General features: G+C 52.3%; 1 protein-coding gene across 2 annotated transcripts in view; it reads left to right on the top strand.

The window, feature by feature from the left end:
- LOC142490560 (vang-like protein 1) overlaps positions 1-21212 on the top strand; it is a 127317-nt gene that overhangs the window by 23883 nt on the left and 82222 nt on the right. For both annotated transcript variants that reach the window (XM_075592978.1, XM_075592980.1), the window contains 2 exons: positions 4331-4932; positions 19030-19163. In XM_075592978.1, the coding sequence (XP_075449093.1) occupies positions 4331-4932; positions 19030-19163 (736 nt within the window). The remainder of the gene's footprint in view (positions 1-4330; positions 4933-19029; positions 19164-21212) is intronic.

Here is a 21212-nt window from a genome sequence, read left to right as displayed (position 1 = left end):
ACCCTTTGTCTACAACAGACCCCCTGATCAAAGGCTTCACCACTCTGATTGTGTACAATAGGGCGGAGAAACGCAGAGCCTGAGTGGTCTGTAAGTGCTATAATTCACACTTACAGACAAATGATTTCCTGGCCAGATACATGCCTGGTAGACTTTAGTGTGGGGCTAGAGAAATGAGACCCCAAGGGCCAGATGTGCGGATGTGCCAACTACCTGGGGGCATGGTCCAACAATGCTTCCCACGTTAGCTGGCAAGGAGGGATTGGGTGCAGGTAATTGTTACCCAATGCCTGGCACCCAATGCTAGGGTATAGGGCTGGAATCCCATGTATATTATAACCCTTCACAAGTTACTGTGACACCAGGTGACTCGGTACAAGAGGGAAAGTATAAGAAACGGCTCCACGGAATTTTCAAGATAAATTTATTGCAAACAAATTGACTGACGTTTCGGCCACAATTGAGAATGGCCAATTGTGGCCAAAACGTCAGTCAATTTGTTGGCAATAAATTTATCTTGAAAATTCTGTGGAAGCCTGTCACGAGAGCTTGCGACAGGCTGTAATTTTACACCAAAAACTATATATATAAATATATATATACCTGGGTTTGAACTGGGACGAGACTTAAGATATAATAAAGTGATTTTATTCCTTGATAAAGGTGAACACAACAAATATGTACAAATAACAGGCAAAATATAGACACTTACGTAAAAGATGAAAATAATGAAAAGAGTCCCATCTGAACTGGCAGTTTCATCCAGCAATCAGCCCAAGACATTGCATGGCATTTCTTTCAGCAATCAGGATATCATTCAGCAAACGAAGACAAAGGATATATGGGTGGACAGCAGTTTATAAACCTTTCTCCTTCTATTCTTAACCTTAAGCACAGGGGATTGGTTTACAATTACCTCCAGCCACTCACTAACGTGGGAAAGCATTCTGACCCATGCCCCCCTGCTAGTTGGCACATGCGCAGTAGAACTCTGGGGGTCTAATTTCTGAAGCCCCACATTTACATCAGGAATGCCAGCCAGTCTACCATTATGAGTTCTGGCAGGAAAACCTTTGTTGAAAGGTGTTAACTGGAACACTTAAGACCTGCCCTGGTTTGGGCTTCGGATAAACAGTGAGGGTGATAAAACTCTTTGAACAGCACTTAAATCCTAGACATAGCGGCGTCCCCAGGGCCATCTGCTACCTTATGGCCCAAAAGAATTTCCTCTGAACTTATCCATACCTTAGGATACACTATTAAGCATAAAACATAAACGTATTAAAATATCCGGTTCCGTTAGGTCTAGCAGGTCCAAACTTTACAGTTCGCATTGCCAGAACTGGGACACCATATGGTCCAAAAAGCGACTTGCTACGACCTAAGAAACCGGAGTTACACAAATGCACATTAAATCATTTTAATACAAAAATCTCCATTGAAAAAGAAATCTCAGCTTTTCACTAAATCCCCATTGACTTCAATGGCGGCTGTTTTCTGCCATTGAAGTCTATGGGAAAAGTCCCGAACTTCAAGGGGGTCCATACTTCGTCGGGTTGGTCCAAGCGGGTCAAGGATGGTTCTGCAGCGATGCCGGAGCAGTGGCTACAGATACCCCAAACCCTGATCCGCTGAACCCTCCGGAACCGGAGATATGGATTCCTAAAATTCAGCATTTCTCACTTAGTCATTTTTCTGAGCCGTTTCTGCCGCCGCCGGCAAAGCCTATGGCGCGACCCGCTCTATCTGGTTTGACCCTTATCGGGGGTCCAGGATTCGGGGACCCGGTGGTGGTCGAGTGGGGGGACGCTTAGGAACTAGGGGCAAAAGAATTTTATCCCTAGGTGCCCTAGAACAGTTTATTCCCCCGCTAATTGACGTTGAACTTGACCCAGTGATTTTAGCTCTTTTGAAGGACATTGTATCCGCTTTGCGGTTTGCGGTCTGGACGGCAGCCAACTAGGTTACCTCGAGGCATCTCCATTGAAGTCAATGAGCCCATTGACTTTCAATGGGAAACCGCCGCTCTCCCTCTCGGACGCCACCTGCTGGTCACTACAGGAAACAGGACGAAAACAGCACAAATTCCTATTGAAATGCATTGAGCCCTAATGGCGGCCAATGGGGACCTGCAAAATGGTGCCTGAAAAGGCGGGAAAACTACACAAAGAGCTATAATCATTAAATAATTATTAACCCTTGTGCTCCCGGATGGATTCTAGTGTGTGTGTGATGCAAACACTGAGTAACCAGACATTACAATGGAACAGGGAAGAATACATTTACAGGTTATAACAAGGGTAAAATCACATTTCTGGGCCTCAGCCCAGTTAACCCCTTGTCTCCCTGGCGACGTTAGAGGGGGGCCCTTGGGGGGTAACCCCGTTAACCCCGGGCCAAACCCTCCCTACCGCCACAAGCCCGACGTTTCTTATACTTTCAATTGTAAGCTGGATCATCACAGAGAATCCTGAACCAGGAGCACCGGTAGTTGCATCTTTTTTATTATTGTCATGTGGTGTGCAGCTTTCCCCCTTTAGTCGGTACAAGAGGGAGCACAAGAAGGTCCAGAAACTGAGATAAGTAGCTGCTGCCCGAACAAAGAAATTCACAGTGCTTCACAATATAATGAAGGAGACGCGGAAGCGAGTGCAGAGAAAGCACAGTGAGGAGATGGAGAGACCCTGAGAGGAGAATTGAAGGATGCACTCAAGAAACAGGGATCTCTCGCGGATGAGATTACAGTACTACAAGAAAAGGTATTGACCCTGCCCAAGCGTCAGTATCCCACAGCAACTAAAACACATGAAGACAAGGGTACAGTGAGAGCTGGGAACATCGCTCATCTGAAAAACAAGGTTGCAAAGTTTGAACCACCTAAACAAGCACTAGCTAAACCTTCAGCCACACAACAGGCAGCAAAAAAAGGTATACGTGCTGAATCAAAACCAGAAGAATCCTTAACTGATGAAGCTGAAAAGATAGGACATTCTCTGGAAGTGGATATGGAAATGCAACTCAATCCCAAAGAAGCTGAACTAGCAACTCCATTTAGTGGAAAATGGTAGAAAGACAGCTTCAAGAGCAGAAAACTCACAGGGCTATTCTTAAACGCTCTGCAACTGTCGCCATACAGTCTGCCTACAAAAAGAGGAGCGCCGATACAAGGAAAATCTCATGACCACGCAATCAGTATTAAGACTATACTTGGAAAAAGTCCTCATCGAGTGACTGAGGAGTGCTGATCTCAAGCACCTTAGGAGGAGACACGAATTAACTGGAGAAAGGGCTCCAATCCCAGCAGGACTGAGGGTTCTCTTCCTCCATCCACTCTCATTCAAGTCACAGAGATATCTCGAATAAGAGTGGAAGGATGGGCTTCGGCCATGGTAAGCCCGAGCTTTCCACAAACAGGGGAGGTATGTAACAGGGACTTATCCCTCTTAAAGCAAATTAACTCTAATCCAGCAGTATGCTGGTTAATTGCTGGAGTGCAATCAACCAACTCCACCTGCCTAATCACAGCTCTGTCAGAAAAAGCCTGCTCTGAGATGCAGAAAGAGGATTCCTTAGTCTCACAATTGGGGGCTGAACAAAGGAAGGATGGATGTCTTGAGCTGCAAAGAGACTGCAGGCTGACAGCAAGACAAAGGGGACAAGATTGCTAAACCTGGATCCTGATATTGCCATAGCACACAAGGGTGCGGACCCAGGAGAGCAGAGAAGCCTTTCCCTACAGCTACAAGAAACAGATAAGACTTTCTTATGGGACTGTTGTATATCTGTATATATATTTGGGCTGGTAAATAGCTTAGCTAACCACCCAGTTAGAGAGGGCTGAACTACATGTGTAGATATTCTCCAAAGCGGAGAAGGTTTTTGTTTGGCTTATTTTGAATGTTTTGTTGTGTTAAAGGGACAGGCGCAATAAAGCCTAATTTTAGTTTCACTTTAAACAGTCTCAATTGCGTACCTCTGAACATGTCTCTTACACTCCTATTACCCCATATAACCTTCCCCTATAACTCCTCCTATTACCCCATATAACCTCCCCCTATAACTCCTCCTATTACCCCATATAACCTCCCCCTATAACTCCTCCTATTACCCCATATAACCTCCCCCTATAACTCCTCCTATTGCCCCATATACTGTAACCTCCCCCTATAACTCCTCCTATTACCCCATATAACCCCTCCCTATAACTCCTCCTATTACCCCATATAACCGCTCCCTATAATCTCAGTGACAGCTGTGCATCTCAGTGACAGACGTTCACATTTCGCCTTCCCTTCGCCCCTTTCCTCCCCCACCTCCTCGCTCCCCACAGGATGACAATTGGTGTGGGACCACCACGGCGGTGACATCGGAGCGCAGTGTGTCAGCGGAGGACCTAGCGCAGAGCGGGACAGTGAGGGAGCAGAGCCCTGGCCCGGACGTTCGGAGCATGCTGGGGTTCTGCACGTGCTGCTCTCTGGTCTCCCTCGCCCTCCTCACCCCGCCAGCCTTCATCTTGCTCCCGCAGGTGCTGTGGGGGTCGGAGCTGGAGCCCTGCGGGGTCATCTGCGAGGGCCTCTACATCTCGGTGGCGTTTAAGCTGCTCCTCCTTCTCTTGGGGTCCTGGGCCGTCTTCCTGCGCCCCCCGCGCTGCGCTCTGCCACGGCTGTTGGAGTTCCGTGCTCTGCTGCTGCTCCTGCTCTTTGTCTTCCTGGCATCCTATTGGCTGTTCTACGGGGTTCGGGTGCTGGGCCCGAGAGAGAAGAACCTGCGTGGGGTGGTACAGTACGCGGCCTCACTGGTGGATGCCCTGCTCTTCATTCATTACCTGTCCGTGGTCCTGCTCGAGCTCCGCCAGCTGCACCCTTGCTTCTCACTCAAGGTGGTGAGGACCTGCGATGGAGAGGCTAGGTTCTACAGCCTGGGAACACTCAGGTGTGTATGGGGTCTACCAATGGGAGACCACTCGGGTATGGGGAGGTGGGCTCATGCAATGGGAGACTATTTGGGTATGTGCAGGGTGGGCTGTACCAATGGGAGACCCCGCAAAATGTGCAGGAATAAGAACACAGTGGGAAGATTGGAACTTCTTTTAACTGTGAGTAGAAAATCCCCTTTAAGTGTCAGTCTCTCCGAGGGGCAAAGTGTACTAATGGCAGTGACATGGTTAAGGGGTCAGTCCTTCCTAGGGGCAAAGTGTACTAATGGCAGTGACAGGGTTAAGGGGTCAGTCTCTGCTAGGGGCAAAGTGTAATAATGGCAGTGACAGGGTTAAGGGGTCAGTCTCTCCGAGGGGCAAAGTGTATTAATGGCAGTGACAGGGTTAAAGGGCCAGTCTCTCCGAGGGGCAAAGTGTACTAATGGCAGTGACAGGGTTAAAGGGCCAGTCTCTCCGAGGGGCAAAGTGTACTAATGGCAGTGACAGGGTTAAGGGGTCAGCCTCTGCTAGGGGCAACGTGTACTAATGGCAGTGACGAGGTTAAGGGGTCAGTCTCTCCTAGGGGCAAAGTGAACTAATGACAGTGACAGGGTTAAAGGGCCAGTCTCTCCGAGGAGCAAAGTGTATTAATGGCAGTGACAGGGTTAAAGGGCCAGTCTCTCCGAGGGGCAAAGTGTACTAATGGCAGTGACAGGGTTAAGGGGTCAGTCTCTCCTAGGCACAAAGTGTATTAATGGCAGTGACAGGGTTAAAGGGCCAGTCTCTCCGAGGGGCAAAGTGTACTAATGGCAGTGACAGGGTTAAAGGGCCAGTCTCTCCGAGGAGCAAAGTGTATTAATGGCAGTGACAGGGTTAAGGGGTCAGTCTCTCCTAGGGGCAAAGTGTACTAATGGCAGTGACGAGGTTAAGGGGTCAGTCTCTCCTAGGAGCAAAGTGTACTAATGGCAGTGACAGGGTTAAAGGGCCAGTCTCTCTGAGGAGCAAAGTGTATTAATGGCAGTGACAGGGTTAAAGGGCCAGTCTCTCCGAGGGGCAAAGTGTACTAATGGCAGTGACAGGATTAAGGGGTCAGTCTCTCCTAGGCACAAAGTGTACTAATGGCAGTGACAGGGTTAAGGAGTCAGTCTCTCCTAGGGGCAAAGTGTACTAATGGCAGTGACATGGTTAATGGGTCAGTCCCTCCTACGGACAAAGTGTACTAATGGCAGTGACAGGGTTAAGGGGTCAGTCTCTCCTAGGGGCAAAGTGTAGTAATGGCAGTGACAGGGTTAAGGGGTCAGTCTCTCCTAGGGGCAAAGTGTAGTAATGGCAGTGACATGGTTAAAGGGACAGTCTCCCTTAGGGGTAAAGTGTACTAATGGCAGTGACATGGTTATGGGGTCAGTCTCTCCTAGGGGCAAAGTGTAGTAATGCAGTGACAGGGTTATGTGGTCAGTCTCTCCTAGGGGCAAAGCGTACTTATGGCAGTGACAGGGTTAAAGGGCCAGTCTCTCCTAGGGGCAAAGTGTAGTAATGGCAGTGACAGGGTTATGAGGCCAGTCTCTGCTAGGGGCAAAGTGTACTAATGGCAGTGACAGGGTTAAGGGGTCAGTCTCTCCTAGGGGCAAAGTGTACTAATGGCAGTGACAGGGTTAAGGGGTCAGTCCCTCCTAGGGGCAAAGTGTAATAATTAGGGTGACCAGATGTCCCGGTTTAGCCGGGACAGTCCCGTTTTTTTAAGGTCTGTCCCGGTTTTTTAGGGTCTTTCCCAGCTCCCTGACTTACTTTAAAATGTCCCGGTTCTTTGTGGCTGTCCCAGCTTTGACCAGAGAAGGTGGGGGCAGCAGAGAGCAGAGAATGCAGGGAGGAGAGCAGGGGGGGCAGCAGAGAGCAGAGAATGCAGGGAGGAGAGCAGGGGGGGGCAGCAGAGAGCATAGAATGCAGGGAGGAGAGCAGGGGGGCAGCAGAGAGCAGAGAATGCAGGGAGGAGAGCAGGGGGGGGGCAGCAGAGAGCAGAGAATGCAGGGAGGAGAGCAGGGGGGGCAGCACAGAGCAGAGAATGCAGGGAGGAGAGCAGGGGGGGGCAGCAGAGAGCAGAGAATGCAGGGAGGAGAGCAGGGGGGGCAGCAGAGAGCAGAAAATGCAGGGAGGAGAGCAGGGGGGCAGCAGAGAGCAGAGAATGCAGGGAGGAGAGCAGGGGGGGCAGCAGAGAGCAGAGAATGCAGGGAGGAGAGCAGAGGCCGGTCTGACTGCTGCTGCAGAGGGTGGGGGCGGGGTTAGCTGCAGAGGGAGGGGGCGGGGTTAGCTGCAGAGGGTGGGGGCGGGGATAGCTGCAGAGGGAGGGGGCGGGGTTATCTGAAGAGGGAGGGGGCGGGGTTAGCTGCAGAGGGTCGGGGCGGGGTTAGCTGCAGAGGGTGGGGGCAGGGTTATCTGCAGAGGGTTGGGGTGGGGTCTGACTGCAGAGGGTGGGGGCGGGGTTAGCTGCAGAGGGAGGGGGCGGGGTTAGCTGCAGAGGGAGGGGGCGGGGTTAGCTGCAGAGGGTGGGGGTGGGGTTAGCTGCAGAGGGTGGGGGCGGGGTTAGCTGCAGAGGGTGTGGGCGGGGTTAGCTGCAGAGGGTGGGGGTGGGGGCGGGGTTAGCTGCAGAGGGTGGGGGCGGGGTTAGCTGTAGAGGGTGGGGGCGGGGTTAGCTGTAGAGGGTGGGGGCGGGGTTAGCTGCAGAGCGAGGGGGCGGGGTTAGCTGCAGAGCGAGGGGGCGGGGTTAGCTGCAGAGCGAGGGGGCGGGGTCTGACTGCAGTGGGTGGGGGCGGGGGCGGGGTTAGCTGCAGAGGGTGGGGGCGGGGTTAGCTGCAGAGGGGGGGGGGCGGGGTTAGCTGCAGAGGGGGGGGCGGGGTTAGCTGCAGAGGGGGGGCGGGGTTAGCTGCAGAGGGAGGGGGCGGGGTTAGCTGCAGAGGGGGAGGGGCAGGGTTAGCTGCAGAGGGGGGGCGGGGTTAGCTGCAGAGGGGGGGCGGGGTTAGCTGCAGAGGGAGGGGGCGGGGTTAGCTGCAGAGGGAGGGGGTGGGGTTAGCAGCAGAGGGTGGGGCGGGGTTAGCTGCAGAGGGAGGGGGCGGGGTTAGCTGCAGAGGGTGGGGCGGGGTTAGCTGCAGAGGGTGGGGGCGGGGTTAGCTGCAGAGGGAGGGGGCGGGGTTAGCTGCAGAGGGAGGGGGCGGGGTTAGCTGCAGAGGGAGGGGGCGGGGTTAGCTGCAGAGGGAGGAGGCGGGGTTAGCTGCAGAGGGTGGGGGCGGGGTTAGCTGCAGAGGGTGGGGGCGGGGTTAGCTGCAGAGGGAGGAGGTGGGGTTAGCTGCAGAGGGTGGGGGCGGGGTTAGCTGCAGAGGGAGGGGGCGGGGTTAGCTGCAGAGGGAGGAGGCGGGGTTAGCTGCAGAGGGTGGGGGCGGGGTTAGCTGCAGAGGGGGGGCGGGGTTAGCTGCAGAGCGAGGGGGCGGGTTAGTGATTGCAGAGGGTGGGGGCGGGGTTAGCTGCAGAGAGTGGGGGCGGGGTTAGCTGCAGAGGGTGGGGGCGGGTTAGTGACTGCAGAGGGTGGGGGCAAGGGTTAGCTGCAGAGGGTGGGGGCGGGGTTAGCTGCAGAGGGAGGGGGCGGGGTTAGCTGCAGAGGGAGGGGGCGGGGTTAGCGGCAGAGGTTGGGGGCGGGGTTAGCTGCAGAGGGTGGGGGCGGGGTTAGCTGCAGGGGGTGGGGGCGGGGTTAGCTGCAGAGGGTGGGGGCGGGTTAGTGATTGCAGAGGGTGGGGGCGGGGTTAGCTGCAGAGGGTGGGGGCGGGTTAGCTGCAGAGGGTGGGGGCGGGGTTAGCTGCAGAGGGTGGGGGCGGGTTAGTGACTGCAGAGGGTGGGGGCGGGGTTAGCCGCAGAGGGTGGGGGCGGGGTTAGCTGCAGAGTGAGGGGCGGGGTTAGCTGCAGAGGGTGGGGGCGGGGTTAGCTGCAGAGGGTGGGGGCGGGGTTAGCTGCAGAGGGTGGGGGCGGGGTTAGCTGCAGAGGGTGGGGGCGGGGTTAGCTGCAGAGGGTGGGGGCGGGGTTAGCTGCAGAGGGTGGGGGCGGGGTTAGCTGCAGAGGGTGGGGGCGGGGTTAGCTGCAGAGGGTGGGGGCGGGGTTAGCTGCAGAGGGTGGGGGCGGGGTTAGCTGCAGAGGGTGGGGGCGGGGTTAGCTGCAGAGGGTGGGGTTAGCTGCAGAGGGTGGGGGCGGGGTTAGCTGCAGAGGGTGGGGGCGGGGTCTGACTGCAGAGGGTGGGGGCGGGGTCTGACTGCAGAGGGTGGGGGCGGGGTTAGCTGCAGAGGGTGTGGGCAGGGTCTGACTGCAGGGTCAGTGTCTCCCCGCAGGGTCAGTGTCTCCCCGCAGGGTCAGTGTCTCCCCGCAGGGTCAGTGTCTCCCCGCAGGGTCAGTGTGTCAGTGTCAGTGTCTCAGTGCAGGGTCAGAGTGTGTCCGCAGGGTCAGTGTCTCAGTAAAGGGACATTGTGTCAGTGTGTCCCCGCAGGGTCAGTGTCTCAGTAAAGGGACATTGTGTCAGTGTGTCCCCGCAGGGTCAGTGTCTCAGTACAGGGTCAGTGTCTCAGTGCAGGGTCAGTGTGTCAGTGCAGGGTCAGTGTGTCAGTACAGGGTCAGTGTGTCAGTGTGTCAGTACAGGGTCAGTGTGTCAGTGTGTCAGTACAGGGTCAGTGTGTCAGTGTGTCAGTACAGGGTCAGTGTGTCAGTGCAGGGTCAGTGTGTCAGTGCAGGGTCGGTGTGTCAGTGTCTCAGTGCAGGGTCAGTGTCTCAGTACAGGGTCAGTGTGTCAGTGTGTCAGTACAGGGTCAGTGTGTCAGTGTCTCAGTACAGGGTCAGTGTGTGTCTGTGCAGGGTCAGTGTGTCAGTGCCTCAGTACAGGGTCAGTGTGTGTCTGTGCAGGGTCAGTGTCTCAGTGTCTCAGTGCAGGGTCAGTGTGTCAGTGTCTCAGTGCAGGGTCAGTGTGTCAGTGTCTCAGTACAGGGTCAGTGTGTCAGTGTCTCAGTACAGGGTCAGTGTGTCAGTGTCTCAGTACAGGGTCAGTGTGTGTCTGTGCAGGGTCAGTGTGTCAGTGCCTCAGTACAGGGTCAGTGTGTGTCTGTGCAGGGTCAGTGTCTCAGTGTCTCAGTGCAGGGTCAGTGTGTCAGTGTCTCAGTACAGGGTCAGTGTGTCAGTGTCTCAGTGCAGGGTCAGTGTGTCAGTGTCTCAGTGCAGGGTCAGTGTGTCAGTGTCTCAGTACAGGGTCAGTGTGTCAGTGTCTCAGTACAGGGTCAGTGTGTCAGTGTCTCAGTACAGGGTCTGTGCAGGGTCAGTGTGTCAGTGTCTCCGTGCAGGGTCAGTGTGTATCAGTACAGGGTCAGTGTGTGTTAGTACAGGGTCAGTGTGTGTCAGTGTCTCAGTGCAGGGTCAGTGTCTCCGTGCAGGGTCAGTGTGTTTCAGTACAGGGTCAGTGTGTGTTAGTACAGGGTCAGTGTGTGTCAGTGTCTCAGTGCAGGGTCAGTGTCTCAGTGCAGGGGGCAGCGGCTGTTCAGGGGCAGGGTCTGTAACTGTGCAGGGGCTGTGCAGGGGGCAGGGTCGGGTCTGGGTCTGTTCAGGGGCAGTGGCTGTGCAGATCAGTGGCTGTGTGTCTGTGCAGGTCAGAGAGAGAATGGGGGTGGGGGTGGAGAGGGAATGGACGGGGGAGAGAGAGAATAGAGGAGGGGATTGAGAGAGAGAAAATGGATGAGCGGAGGAAGAGAGAGAATGGGGGGATGGGGAGAGAATGAGGGGAGGGAAGGGAGAGAATGGGGACGGAAGGGAGAGAGTATGGTGGAAGGGAGTGAAACGGGGGGGGGGGAGGGAAGGGAGAGAGACTGGTGGGGTGAGAGAAAATGGGGGGGTAGGAGGAGGGATAGAGGGAATGGGGGAGAAGGTAGAGAGAGAATGGGAAGAAGTAGAATGAATAATACAGCATCAATGGTGACACTATTAGATAAATATCATAATATTCATTTTTTAGTAATGTCATTTGTTGTATTAATACATTTTATGTCCCGGTTTTTCATTTTCAAAATCTGGTCACCCGAGTAATAACGATAATAATAATTTTTAAACATTTCTTTATTGTCAGCGAGCGCGGTTACAACATACAATAAAATGAGAAAATCATAGTGAACATTCAGGCGACCGTAAGCTCTCAGCGGTTTATATTTTCTTGCAAACTGTTGAACTTTAAATGATAAAAATAATGATGATGGGTTGGGGGGGGGGGGGGGGAGGGGATAGAGAGAAGAAAGAAAGCGCTCTGCGGGTCCTCACATCTCGCCGAAAACTCCTCTGCACCCAGCACCCTATAGCTCTTTTAGCCTATCCCAGGACCTGTGCAGCGGTGTAGTGGGCACCCAGTCTGAATATCTAAAGGGGCCGGTGACAGGGTGACAGGGTGAATAAACGTCACCAGCCCTACGCCTGGCAGACTTATCTGTAGTGCAGCAGTGAGGAGGTTAACTTTCAGCTGAGTTGATTAGTCTTATCCCAGCTGCCTCAGCAAGGTGTTTTAAAACCCCCAGGCTGTACACACATGCAGACTGTGCACACATGCAGGCTGTGCACACATGCAGGCTGTGCACACATGCAGGCTGTGCACACATGCAGGCTGTGCACACATGCAGACTGTGCACACATGCAGGCTGTGCACACATGCAGGCTGTACACACATGCAGGCTGTACACACATGCAGGCTGTACACACATGCAGACTGTACACACATGCAGACTGTGCACACATGCAGGCTGTGCACACATGCAGGCTGTGCACACATGCAGGCTGTGCACACATGCAGGCTGTGCACACATGCAGGCTGTGCACACATGCAGACTGTACACACATGCAGCCTGTGCACACATGCAGGCTGTGCACACATGCAGGCTGTGCACACATGCAGACTGTACACACATGCAGACTGTACACACATGCAGGCTGGCTGGTCAAGAGAGAGGACTGAAACCCTGAGCTGAGATTACTGCTATCAGCTCTGTCCGCAGAATATATTTTGAGGAACTGTTTGTATATTGTTACGCTGAAATCTAAACAGCCCTGGCTGGGAAAGGGCGAGCCCCGCTCAGGACTTCATTTCTGTTTTTATGCTGAAAAGAAGCTGTTTTTGTTTTTGTGTGCTGTATTTTTTTAAGGCTCAATAAATAAGCCTTTGCAAGAAACCCGCGTGTGGTGGGGTGTACCCTGCATCAGGGCCCATAACCTCATTAAATGTGTCGGGAGGCAGTGTGTCTGTCACGAGGGAGACTCCAGGAGCGGGTAGGACCTCGGTGGCCGGAGCAGCGGGAGCGGGCAAGATTGTTGGGGTCACGGGCTGAGGTTGGTGGCAAGCGGCAAGTCGGATCGTCGTGGGCAAGCAGGGGTCGGTGGCAGGCAGCAAGCAGGATCGTTGTGGCAACATGCAGAGGTTCAGCAACAGGAAGGCAGCAGCAGGCCAGGGGAACAGGAACTGGGCAGGGGAGCAGGAACTGGGCAGGGGAGCAGGAGCTGAGACTAGGGAGCAGGAACTGGGCAGGGGAGCAGGAACTGGGCAGGGGAGCAGGAACTGGGTAGGGGAGCAGGAACTGGGTAGGGGAGCAGGAACTGGGTAGGGGAGCAGGAACTGGGCAGGGGAGCAGGAACTGGGCAGGGGAGCAGGAACTGGGCAGGGGAGCAGGAACTGGGCAGGGAGCAGGAGCTGGGCAGGGGAGCAGGGACTGGGCAGGGGAGCAGGAGCTGGGCAGGGGAGCAGGAGCTGGGCAGGGGAGCAGGAACTGGGCAGGGGAGCAGGAACTGGGCAGGGGAGCAGGAGCTGGGCAGGGGAGCAGGAACTGGGCAGGGGAGCAGGAGCTGGGCAGGGGAGCAGGAGCTGGGCAGGGGAGCAGGAGCTGAGACTAGGGAGCAGGGACAGGGGAGCAGGAACTGGGCAGGGGAGCAGGAACTGGGCAGGGGAGCAGGAACTGGGCACGGGAGCAGGAACTGGGCAGGGGAGCAGGAACTGGGCAGGGAGCAGGAGCTGGGCAGGGGAGCAGGGACTGGGCAGGGGAGCAGGAGCTGGGCAGGGGAGCAGGAGCTGGGCAGGGGAGCAGGAACTGGGCAGGGGAGCAGGAGCTGGGCAGGGGAGCAGGAGCTGGGCAGGGGAGCAGGAGCTGAGACTAGGGAGCAGGGACAGGGCAGGGGAGCAGGAACTGGGCAGGGGAGCAGGAACTGGGCAGGGGAGCAGGAACTGGGCAGGGGAGCAGGAGCTGAGACTAGGGAGCAGGGACTGAGACTAGGGAGCAGGGACTGAGACTAGGGAGCAGGGACTGGGCAGGGGAGCAGGAACTGGGCAGGGGAGCAGGAACTGGGCAGAGGAGCAGGAACTGGGCACGGGAGCAGGAACTGGGCACGGGAGCAGGAACTGGGCAGGGGAGCAGGAACTGGGCAGGGGAGCAGGAGCTGGGCAGGGGAGCAGGAGCTGGGCAGGGGAGCAGGAGCTGGGCAGGGGAGCAGGAACTGGGCAGGGGAGCAGGGACTGGGCAGGGGAGCAGGAGCTGGGCAGGGGAGCAGGAGCTGGGCAGGGGAGCAGGAGCTGGGCAGGGGAGCAGGAGCTGGGCAGGGGAGCAGGGACTGGGCAGGGGAGCAGGAGCTGGGCAGGGGAGCAGGAACTGGGCAGGGGAGCAGGGACTGGGCAGGGGAGCAGGAGCTGGGCAGGGGAACAGGAACTGGGCAGGGGAACAGGAGCTGGGCAGGGGAGCAGGAACTGGGCAGGGGAGCAGGAGCTGGGCAGGGGAGCAGGAACTGGGCAGGGGAGCAGGAGCTGGGCAGGGGAGCAGGAGCTGGGCAGGGGAGCAGGAACTGGGCAGGGGAGCAGGAGCTGGGCAGGGGAGCAGGAGCTGGGCAGGGGAGCAGGAACTGGGCAGGGGAGCAGGAACTGGGCAGGGGAGCAGGAACTGGGCAGGGGAGCAGGAGCTGGGCAGGGGAGCAGGAACTGGGCAGGGGAGCAGGAACTGGGCAGGGGAGCAGGGACAGGGCAGGGGAGCAGGGACAGGTCTGGGACTTGCTAGCTGGAAACAGACTGGGGCAACCTAGTTACATAGCAAGGGCCTTTAATATGAACAGGACTCCAATACAGAACAGGACTGGAACAGGAACAGGAACAGGCTGCTGCATAGGCATGGGCAATGGCATGGAGTCTGACACTAAGCAAAGGCAAGGACCCAAACAGGAAGCAGGAACTATAAGCACAGAGAACAGGAGCAACAAGAGGAGACAGACAGACAGACCCCAGAGCAGAAAGAAAGCAGCAGCACACCCGGTGGACAAAGAAAGGAACTACGGCTAGGAGCAGGATGTCTAGGAGACCCTGACATTACTCCCCCCTCTCGAGAGCGTTCTCCGGACGATCCTCCAGGCTCTTCCCGAAGGCCCTGATGAAAAGTGGACTCAAGATGACCCACCTCTTGTGGTTTGTCAGCGGGCAGAGGGTACTCCACAGGTACAGACTGAAAAAGTCCATCAGAAAGCAGACAGAGGAATTCAGTTCTCTCTCGGAAAAGTTGAATGTCAGGATGCATCAACCCAAGAGCCAGAGAATCTGTGAGCAGTAAGCTTGACTTTGCAGAGAAGGTCACAGGCTCAGCAGAGGACGCATCCGATACTTGTAGACAAACAGAAGAACGTGCGCTTGTCTTCACTGCGGGAGCAAAGGAGCCAGTAGATCGTCCTGACGACCCTCCAGGTTTAGTGGGGTGTCCCTGATGGAAAGCCGACTCACGATGGCCTTCGGACAGCACTCCATGTTTTGCAGGAACATAGGAATCAGCAACAACTCCGGACAACCCTCCAGGCTCTTCAGGGAAACCCTGATGGAAGGCCAACTTAGTGTGTACGTCAAGTGCTGATGGGAAATCTGTGAGGTACATTAGGCATAGCAAGGAACTTCACAAGGGGTCCATCTAACGTCAGACAGATTGTTGGGGGGGGGGCTGGGATTGACCCGGCGGTCTTGGTACACGTTGGCACCAATGACAAAGTTAGAGAAAGATGGAGGGTCCTAAACAATGATTACAGGATCTACGCCAAAAGCTTAAAGCAAGGACCTCCAAGGTAGTATTTCTGAAATACTACCAGTGCCATGCGCTACCGCAGGGAGACAGTCAGAGATCAGGGAGGTTAATGCATAGTGGTGTAGGAAGGAGGGGTTTGGGTTTTTAGAGCACTGGGACTCCTTTTCTGAGAGGTGCCATCTATATTCTAGGGACGGATTGCACCTCAATGAAGAGGGATCTTCTGTGCTTGGGGGGAGAAAGCTTAAAAGGTTGGAGGAGATTTTAAACTAGGATGGAGGGGGGAGGGGAATGAAACAGATAATGAACTAAATGGAATAGATGAGGATACAAGGGGGGTATGGAGGTAGAATGGGGGCAAGTGCAAGTTTGACAAGCAGTGAGAAAACTTCTAAAGACTAAACAAAGTGGGCGCAGAAAGGAAGGAACAGATAATATAATAGTACAGGCTGAAAAAAAACTTAAATGCATGCTTGCTAATGCAAGAAGCCTAACAGATAAAATGGGGGAGCTTGAATTAATAGCTACAAGGGAGCAGTATGATATCATAGGCATTACAGAAACATGGTGGGACGAAACTCATGACTGGACAGTTAATTTAGAGGGTTATTCTCTTTTTCGCTACGGGTGCGTTTTGGATACGCGCGAGCAGTGTTTCACCCACCCCTTTTGCGCATGACGCGACCCCAGGTTACTGACTATGCAGCGTGACTACGCGACTGTGCGTCACAGGTTAGGGGTCACCCACCCGACACACGTGACGTACGCGGAAGTGCTCCGCTACTGGCCTACACGCTTATGTGGTGAGTATAAATTGCACTCCATGGGTTATTGTTGTATTCACCTTGATAAAGGACTGTAGAGGTCCGAAACGCGTAGGTGTGTTTGTTACTTTGTTCTGATCCAATTAAACAGCTTATTTTTTGGTACGTATCCCTATTGGTGTTATTGCTGTACTCACAGCTGGATTCGGTGCTTCGTTTTTTCTCCATTTGTTATTCTCTTTTTCGGAAGGATCGAACAAATAGAAGTGGAGGTGGAGTATGTCTATATGTTAAACCAGATCTAAAACCTATTATAAGGGATGATGTCTATGAAGGGAATGATGAAAATGTAGAGACCTTGTGGATAGAAATTAGCAGTGGAGGTAAAAGTATAAAGAAAATGTTTGTGGGAATATGCTATAAACCACCAAATATCTGTGAGATTGAGGAAGCTAAAATACTTTTGCAAATGGAGAAGGCATCAAAACTGGGTCATGTTTGGATAATGGGGGATTTTAATTATCCAGACATAGACTGGGACAATGAGATTAGCGTTACAACAAAAGGAAACAGGTTTTTGGGGGTGCTTAAAGACAATTATATGACCCAAATTATTGAGGAACCAACCAGGAGAGGGGCAGATCTGGATTTGGTCATATCAAACAATGTAGAAGTAATAACAAATATTCAAGTCCTGGAACATTTGGGTAACAGTGATCATAACATGGTCTCATTTGAAATAAATGATCAAAAAACCGATTACTTGGGTTCAAAAAGACTTTAAACTTTAGAAAGGCAGATTTTAATAAACGGAGGTCTAATCTTGTAGTAATACAATGGGAAGATGTTTTTGCAGGGAAAAATGTAGAAGATAAATGGGCAGTCTTTAAAACATTGTTAGAAAAGCACACTTATCAGTGTATACCCTTGGGTAATAAGTATAAAAGAAATAAGTCAAAACCAATGTGTCTAAATAAACAGGTAGGGGAGGAAATGGACAAGAAGAGGAAGGCGTTTAGATTCTTTAAGTCAGAAGGGACAGAGACATTGTATCAGAATTATAAGCAGTGTAACATAAATTGCAAAAGGGCAATTAAATTAGGAAAAATGGATAATGAAAAAAGGATTGCAATAGAAAGTAAGGTCAACCCTAAAAAGTTCTTTAAGTACCTTAATAACAAAAAAATGAGAATAGAAAATATAGGACCCTTTCAGTGTGAGATGGGCAGGCAGATTATTGGAGATAAGGAAAAAGCTGAGGTATTAAACAAATTCTTTGCCTCTGTGTTTACCAGGGAAGAATCAAGTTCAATAGTAGCGCCACAGGAGGACGCCACAACCTCCATATTAATGACCAATTGGTTAACTGAGGAAGAAGTTCATAAGCGACTTAAAAAAATGAAAGTAAATAAGGCACCTGGCCCCGATGGCATACATCCAAGAGTTCTCAAGGAGTTAAGCTCAGTAATAGCCAAACCATTATATTTAATATTCAAGGACTCCATTTCCACAGGCTCAGTACCACAAGATTGGCGTAAAGCAGATGTGGTGCCTATATTTAAAAAGGGAGCTAGATCACACCCGGGGAATTACAGACCTGTAAGCCTGACTTCAATAGTATGGAAACTACTTGAAGGTTTAATACGGGATAATATTCAGGAATACCTAATGGAAAACAAAATTATTAGTAATAGTCAGCATGGATTTATGAAGGATAGATCTTGCCAAACTAACCTTATTTGTTTCTTTGAGGAGGTAAGTAGGAATTTAGACCAGGGTAATGCAGTTGATGTGGTCTACTTAGATTTTGCAAAGGCTTTTGATACGGTTTCACACAAGAGGTTGGTGTACAAAATAAAGAAAATTGGACTCAGTAATAATATATGCACCTGAATTGAAAACTGGTTAAAGGACAGACAACATAAATGGAACTTTTCCAGAGGGTTGTCAGAGGGTTGTCATAAATGGAACTTTTTCAGGTTGGGCTAAAGTCGTGAGTGGAGTACCTCAGGGATCGGTACTGGGACCCCTGCTTTTTAACTTGTTTATTAATGACCTTGAGGTTGGGATCGAGAGCAAAGTCTCCATCTTTGCTGATGATACTAAATTGTGTAAGGTAATAGAATCAGAGCAGGATGTAATTTCTCTTCAGAAGGACTTGGAGAGACTGGAAACGTGGGCAGGTAAATGGCAGATGAGGTTTAATACAGATAAATGTAAGGTTATGCATTTGGGATGCAAGAATAAAAAGGCGACTTACAAATTAAATGGAGATATATTGGGGGAATCCTTGATGGAGAAGGATTTAGGAGCGCTTGTAGACAGCAGGCTTAGCAATAGTGCCCAATGTCATGCAGTAGCTGCAAAGGCAAACAAAATCTTATCTTGCATCAAACGGGCAATGGATGGAAGGGAAGTAAACATAATTATGCCCCTTTACAAAGCATTAGTAAGACCACACCTTGAATATGGAGTACAATTTTGGGCACCAATCCTAAGAAAAGACATTATGGAACTAGAGAGAGTGCAGAGAAGAGCCACCAAATTAATAAAGGGGATGGACATTCTAACTTATGAGGGGAGGCTAGCTTAATTAGATTTATTTACATTAGAAAAGAGGCGTCTCAGAGGGGATATGATAACTATATACAAATATATTCGTGGACAATACAAGGAGCTTTCAAAAGAACTATTCATCCCACGGGCAGTACAAAGGACTCGGGGCCATCCCTTAAGGTTGGAGGAAAGGGAATTTCACCAGCAACAAAGGAAAGGGTTCTTTACAGTAAGGGCAGTTACAGTGTGGGATTCATTACCCATGGAGACTGTGATGGCAGATACAATAGATTTGTTAAATAAAAGGTTGGACATCTCTTTAGAAAGGAAAGGTATACAGGGATATACCAAATAAGTATGCATGGGAAGGATGTTGATCCAGGGAGTAATCCGATTGCCTTCTGCCTTCTTAGAGTCAGGAAGGAATTTATTTTCCCTTATGAGATATCATTAGATAATGTGTCACTGGGGTTTTTTGTTTGCCTTCCTCTGGATCAATATACTGTAAGTACGGATATAGGATAAAGTATCTGTCGTTTAAATTATTATAGGTTGAACTTGATGGGCGCATGTTTTTTTTAACCTCATCTACTATGTAACTATGTATATAACTTGTATGTAACATGTATATAGCATGTACACCATGTGTGCACACTGTATGTAACATGTATGTTGTGTATATAACCTGTGTATAACGTGTGCACAGTATACAGAGAGCCGCGCTTGTCGTGCTGGAGAATTACCAGAAGGATTTCCCCGTGTTTTACCCCGCACCTCCCGCAGCTGATGGACTGCACAGAGAAAAGCAGCACACGGGAGTCAAAGTGTACAGCGTGTCCGGTGAGTGTCAACAGGGGGTGCACCTGTGTATAATGTGAGGGTGGGGGGCCTGTGTGTAATGTGAGGGTGGGGGCGGGTGATAGAGCGGCCTGTAGGTGAGGTCAGTTAAGAGTCCACACATGCATTTACCAAAACGTTGAGTGATTTATTTTCTCCATAACAAAACATTGGGGGACACTGTTCCTTTAAGGCAAAACACAGAGCATAAAAAGAAAACCTACTCCACCTTAGGAGGCTAAAGAAACAGTACAGGCCCTAACTATCTGACATGCGGGATAGGCCAGTTCCCAGTCCCAAACACATAACATACTATCAGGGAGCAATATATATGAAAGTCTTATCTTAGTGTAACGGGTATTCCCCCACCCAATCGCAGATTCTACTGTGTGAGTGCAGGAAACATATATTGTTACTCAGGTGTGGTGCATTACCTGTTGGCTCACAGGAGGGCTGAGCTTCCGCCACGGGGAACCTGGGGTAATTATACTAGGGGTGATCACTTACAACATCTTCTCGGTACAGCGCCTCCACCTGCGATGGCTCCCACCAGAGGGGGAGTGGTTCCTCGCAGGACAATCAATAATACCATACACAGTGCTTTATATAACGAAGGACTTTACTAACGACTAATAATGATAACCTGTGTCTCTCTCACGGTGAGACACTAACAGTGACGTCTCGCAGGACGATTCCCAAACACTAGGTGATCCCACCCAGTGTCCCAAGAACCCCACCCAATGTCCCGTACTCCTACAGAGATAGTCAATGGGTGACTGCGCAGTCACTAAGAACCTCTAGGCCTGTTGGTGCACATGTGATGGTATAATACCTGCCGAGCACTCCGGTGCTCGGGTCAGCAACAAACTTCTCAAAGGGTCAGACGTGTGATGAATCCGTCTGATCCAACCGCACTCCTTGCACGTGCGGACCGCTTCACAGGAACCGCAGCGTCTGCTGTGTCCCTGTCTAATCTAAATGGTACTAACGTGACAGGAACCCTAACCTAGGGCCTGTCCCTGTAGTACAGCAACCTGTAGTGGCTTGGGGAACTCCTAGGGCCTGCAGGGGTAATGACCTGTCCCACTCCCCCAACTACCCAAGTCCCTTCGGTAAGTGATCTGGAATGGACTAGAGTACTCTTCCATGCAGTACTTGGGCGTCTACCTACTGTTGGCTAGCCTAGTGCAGATCCTCTCCAGAATTCCTGCTCTCAGTTACCAGTTTATCCCTTCAGGCATCCTACCCCTAGCGCTACCTCAAGGTGACTAGAACAGCTATAGCCCTTCTCCAGACCCACTACTCTCTGACTAGTCCCAGCGCCTACCGCAGCAAGCTGTAGCTCACTTTTGACTGCAGCCAACGTGCTGCGCAACAAGGTGCCTGCCTGTCAGACCTCACAGCACTGACAGCCGTGACTCTGACAATGCAGCACTACACTAAGGGCAGCGTCCCTATCTTGGGCCTCCCTCAGCAATTACCCACTAACCTAGTGGGGAGTTGGGGCCTACCTGGGGTGTGGGTACCTATGGGGTGCAGGAGCTGCTCTCGCTCCCCGCACCTTACTTCCCTACAGCTCCCTGACTCCAACTCTGCGTAACCTTCCTTTCCCAGCTCCCACTAATGTAAGTGGCAGGGTCCCTAACCCGAGGGCTGCCCCTGGCAACACTCACCTTACTGGGGAGCTGAGCTATCTCGAGCCCTGGGGGTGCTGGCCTAGTACAGGGAGTCCCTGACTCCTGTACCCTACCTCCTTCCCTGGGCTGCTCCGGTCTCTGACTGATCTAACGTGCTGCAAGCCCGCCAAATGTATCTCTTTTCTCAGGGGTCTCCTAAGCCCTATTGGCTCCCTGGGGTCACATGGGGCTCGCAAAGGCTCTGGGGATATGTAGTCCCAGCTCAGAGCCTTCCCTGGTAGGCTAGGGGTTCGCGGGCTTTTCCCTACCTTCACTGCGCTTGCGCAAGCTTTCCCGGGCTGCCTCGACCTTCCCTCAGCTCTCCCTGCTCTCGCGCGAGCTATCCCTGTCTCGGGGGCTGTCCCTGCGCCTACGC

The sequence above is a fragment of the Ascaphus truei genome, chromosome 3 (genome assembly GCF_040206685.1).
Source record: "Ascaphus truei isolate aAscTru1 chromosome 3, aAscTru1.hap1, whole genome shotgun sequence".
Taxonomy (NCBI): domain Eukaryota; kingdom Metazoa; phylum Chordata; class Amphibia; order Anura; family Ascaphidae; genus Ascaphus; species Ascaphus truei.
The sequence above is the reverse complement of the archived record's forward strand: the minus strand, read 5'-3'. Positions and strand labels throughout refer to the sequence as shown.